General features: G+C 38.6%; 1 protein-coding gene across 1 annotated transcript; it reads right to left on the bottom strand.

Moving 5' to 3' along the window:
- Positions 1–374: 374 nt before the first annotated feature.
- On the bottom strand, positions 375–1301 carry LOC118581827 (olfactory receptor 4C45-like). Its single transcript, XM_036184256.1, has one exon. It carries the CDS (start codon positions 1299–1301, stop codon positions 375–377), a length of 927 nt encoding a protein of 308 aa, XP_036040149.1.
- Positions 1302–4775: the final 3474 nt, after the last annotated feature.

Below are 4775 nucleotides of genomic sequence, written 5' to 3'. Positions count from 1 at the left end.
CCACAAGCTTGAAAGGGTGAGAAAGAAGAGGAACACCGTGAGCTGTGGTAACAAATCCCACCATTGAAATACATTCTAAGCAGACTAGGGTGACAATAATTCCTAATATCTTATTTTAGTTACTATACAAAACTGGAAAAAAGAAATAATATTTTTTTAATATCACAGAAATTCTTATCATTCTGATGCATTCATACACATTTTCTACATGTGTTATTATATTATTCCTATTACATTAGTACAAAAGTCATTCATGTGTTAATTCTGATGCACAGTATAATAGATATTATCAATTTAAATCATTTAGGGAAAAGAAATCCATATAAAGTATCACTAGATATTACTATCTAAATATGGAAAATCACTGTACTTCTTTAATTAGTTTCTGACCTTATTTGACCCAGGAGTTTCTTAATAACCTTCTTGACCTCCTCATTTCTGAAGGTATAGATTAAAGGGTTCAATAGAGGTGTCACCAGAGTGTAAAACACACTCACAATTTTGTCAATGGGGAAGGAAGTCATTGGTCTTACATACAAGTATGAGCAAGGTACAAAGAATAAGACAACAACAGAGACATGAGAGATACAGGTAGACAGGGCTTTGCGACGCCCTTCTGAACTGTGTTTCTTCAGGGAGTGAAGGATGACCACATAGGAAGCAATCAGCATACAAAAAATGAGTAAACACATTGATCCACTATTGGCAGCAATCATGGGCCCCAGAGTGTGAGTGTCAGTGCAGGCCAACTCCAGAAGTGGTATTAAATCACATATAAAATGATTAATGGTATTGGGGCCACAGAAGGGCAACTGGGCTATAAATGTAGTCTGTATCATTCCATGAACAAATCCCACAATTCCAGCTGCTACCACCAAAGAAACACACACAGGTCTTCTCATGATGGTCATGTAGTGCAAAGGCTTACAGATGGCTACATATCGGTCATAGGCCATGGAAACCAGCAAGATGATTTCAGCTCCAGCGAAAAAATGCTCAGCAAAAAGCTGAGTCATGCAGCCAATGAAGGATATACTGCTCTTCTCAGAGATCAAGTCATAGATCATTTTGGGTGCTATGGAAGAAGAGTAGAAACCATCTATGATGGATAAGTAGGACAGAAAAAAATACATGGGAGTAGCGAGGGTTGGACTGATGAAGATGGTGACTGAGATGAGCATGTTACCTGCCAGTGTAATCAAATAGATTATTAAGCACACAATAAACAAGAGTTTCTGCAGATCTGGGTCTTGAGTCAAGCCCAGGAGGATGAATTCTGTGACATTACTCATCCTTTCCATCAGTTCATTTCAGGTTGTGAGCTTATGGTCATCTGAAAAGAAACCATAGGTTGTCTCAGTGATGATACTTAAAATGAAACACTGAAGTACTCCATTGTCTCATTACTTCTTGTCCCTGACACGTAGCTGCATTTCTGCTCACCTCTGTTGATAGTGTCACACCCCATGCAGTTGTAAGGAGCAGAAGTAGGTTGAATGAATTTTTGTGAAATAGTAACATGTTCTTCCAAATACTACAGGAATCCCTTTTCTCCTGTTGGGTTGCCTTGTCTAGCCTCAATAAGAAGGTTTTACCTTGTCTTATTGTATCTTGTTATATTTTGTTTTGGTACCATCTCTTGGAGGCCTGCTCTTTTTCTGAAGAGGAACATAAGGGGAGTGGGTCTGAGAAGGAAGGTGACGGGGAGCTAGGAGGAGTGGAGGGAGGGGAAAATATGGTTGGGATGTATTGTATGAGAGAATAATATTTTCTATAAAAATAAGCATAAATGTCCTGATAATTGATGACATAAGTGACTTTCAAATACTAACCAGTCCTTCACATAGCCTATTTTTAAATTTATTATATTTGTGTTTTAATTTTACATATCAGCCATGGGGTTCCCCTGTCCTCCCCCCCCCCCCCTCCACCCCAAACTTCTCCCCATCCTCTCCCCTTCATTCCCATCTCCTCCAGGGCCAAGGCACCCCTGGGGATTCAATTCAACCTGGTGGATTCAGGACAGGCAGGTCCAGTCCCCTCCTTCCAGGCTAAGCAAAGTGTCCCCGTGTAAGCCCAAGGTTCCAAACAGCCAGCTCATGCACTAAGGACAGGTCACAGTCCCACTGCCTGGCTGCCTTCAAAACAGTTCTAGCTATTCAATTGTCTCACTTATCCAGAGGGCCTGATGCAGTTGGGGGCTCTACAGCTTTTGGTTTATAATTCATGTGTTTCCATTCGTTTGGCTATTTGTCCCTGTGCTTTTCCAATCTTGGTCTCAACAACAATTCATGCTCTTACAGTCCCTCCTCTTTCTCAACAAGTGGATACCTGGAGCTCCACCTGGGGCCTGGCTGAGGATCTCTGCATCCACTTCCATCAGTTATTGGATGAGAGTTCTAGCATGACAGTTAGGGTGTTTGGCCATCTGATCGCCAGACTAGGTCAGATCAGGGTTTCTCTCAACCATTGCCAGTAGTCTACAGTGGATATCTGGGGACCTCTCTAGCACTTAGGTTCTTCCTGTTCTCATGTGGTCTTCATTTATCATGGTCTGTTATTCCTTGCTCTCCACATGGTTTATTTTATTGTGTTTTTTTTTAAAGGGAAATAGCAATACCAATTATTTTGAAGTTATGTTTGTCTACTAACATCTATTCATAAATGTCAATATTCTATAAAAATCAACTGTGGTTACTATACTAAAGAAACAAATCTTCCTAAATTGAAAGCTCTTACACTCTGTGGCTTACTGTTCCTGTCTACCACACGAATGCCATCCATGCACCTAAAGACAGACATGGCTACAGATTGAACCTTTAACTTTCTGGATGTCAACCATCCATCTTTATTACAGCTTTTTTAATGTAATTCATTTCACAGCCACAGGTTTCATGCCCAACTCACACCCACTCTTTCATGTTCCTCTCATCTCTGTCTTTGAATAAATTCATGTAAGTGGCACAAGCCTCCTTAGGGGCCCTCAGTATTTATAAAGAAAATGTGTTGGAAGTTAAACTTCTATCATGTCTAGTAATATGCTTCTGTTAGGCCAAACTGTCTTCTACATGACATTTACAAATGAAATAACTGAGACTAAGTTCACACTAAATTTATTATTGACCTGACTTAATGAGAGGGTTAGCTAATATAGTAAGCTTTTCCTTTTTGGGATAACTTCAGTGAAAATAAGATGAACTTGTACTTTTCATTGCCAAGCGCTAGAAAGTTTGAGCATATACAGTAGTGTGTTCTTTTAAATGAACTATATTTGGCTGTTCAAGAGCTGACAATGTGGGGATTTTAATCTTTCTCTGCCTCTTTCTACTTCTTTCCTTATTATCTGTTTAAAAATGTTATATATTTTTTACAACAGTTTTTGGCGACCAAACTCAGAATCCTGATCTCTCATCTATAAAAATGAGAAAAAACACATTTGGTTTTCAGGATGGCTAAGTCCCTGAGAGTCTCTGTTCTATTCATGGGTACTGTAGATGGGGGCTTTGTGGTTAATAATTCTCAATGGGTTTAATTCAAACACAAATCCTAACTTCAAAGTGGCTGTGTGGAAATCATGAAAAGGGGGAAAATCTTCAAGTGGTTACAAACAGAACTGTGCACAGTATACTTGCAAGACATTTTTAGAAGTGCCTTCTTTCCCAACACCACCAATATGGATGAATTGCAGAAAGTATTTTCTATGGATAACTTAATGGTATTATGTTACATTTATGAATTTTCATAGGAAATACTAAACCTTAAGTACTCTATAACTACAAGTTCTCTTCAGTGAGAATAAGTTGTCTAAATCAAGTTAATCTTCTTAAAAAAGAGGAAAAGATGTAGTTTACACTGACTTCGGTGTAGTTGGTATCGATTCCTCTGTTTGTAGACTGAACACATCATTGTTTCTTTCCTCTGGATATAGCACATACAGTGTGGTATTCAGTGGACTCTATAAGCTGACACTGGAATTATGATTTTTCTAGACACTTTCTAATTTAGGTATTATTGTCCATTTGGTTCCCAATGTGAGCCAAAATTGCTCCAAATATGAGTTATGGAACTGATCCTTGGCACATTTTAGTAGTTCTAGGACCCAATTCTCATGAACTTTCCCTGTTTTCTCGTTAAATTCACTCTAAATAAAAACATTATTGAAATCAGAAAGTATCACTCTATTCAACTACTAAATAAGTAATTGAAAAAGCAACCTGATTTTCTTTACATATTTGACTTGGGCTCTGTTTCCTAAGAGTCCATGAACACTGTGCAGAGAGAATTCCTTTCATTCTTGTCTCCAACTCCCCTTTATGTCTGTTTCCTTAGATACTCACCAACAGCAATAGCAGCATCTCCCAAACAAATCTTCATTTGTTGACATATGCTTGCTTCTGTCATTGGCTCACTGACCACTCTTCATCTTTTTGATTCTTTCTTGATTCTAAAGAAAACTAAAAATCAGCATCTCTCAGCTGTGGGTTGGGACTCCTTTGGGAGGATTGCCTAGGACCATCAGAAAACACAGATATTTGCATTATGATTCATAACAGTAGCACAGTTACAATTATGAAGTAGCAATGGAAATAATTTTATGGTTAAGTATCACCACAACATGAGGAACTGTATTAAAGGGTTGCTGCATTAGGAAGGTTGAAAACCACTGATTTAAATAGATTTCCACAGTCTGCAGAATCTGGTTGAGCTTTGGCCTCTCAAACACCCAGAGGATTGGTAATAGTTTCTGCTGAAGTCTTTGCCAAGGAAGCTGTCAA

This window comes from Onychomys torridus, chromosome 4 (assembly GCF_903995425.1).
Source record: "Onychomys torridus chromosome 4, mOncTor1.1, whole genome shotgun sequence".
Taxonomy (NCBI): Eukaryota; Metazoa; Chordata; class Mammalia; order Rodentia; family Cricetidae; genus Onychomys; species Onychomys torridus.
The sequence above is the reverse complement of the archived record's forward strand: the minus strand, read 5'-3'. Positions and strand labels throughout refer to the sequence as shown.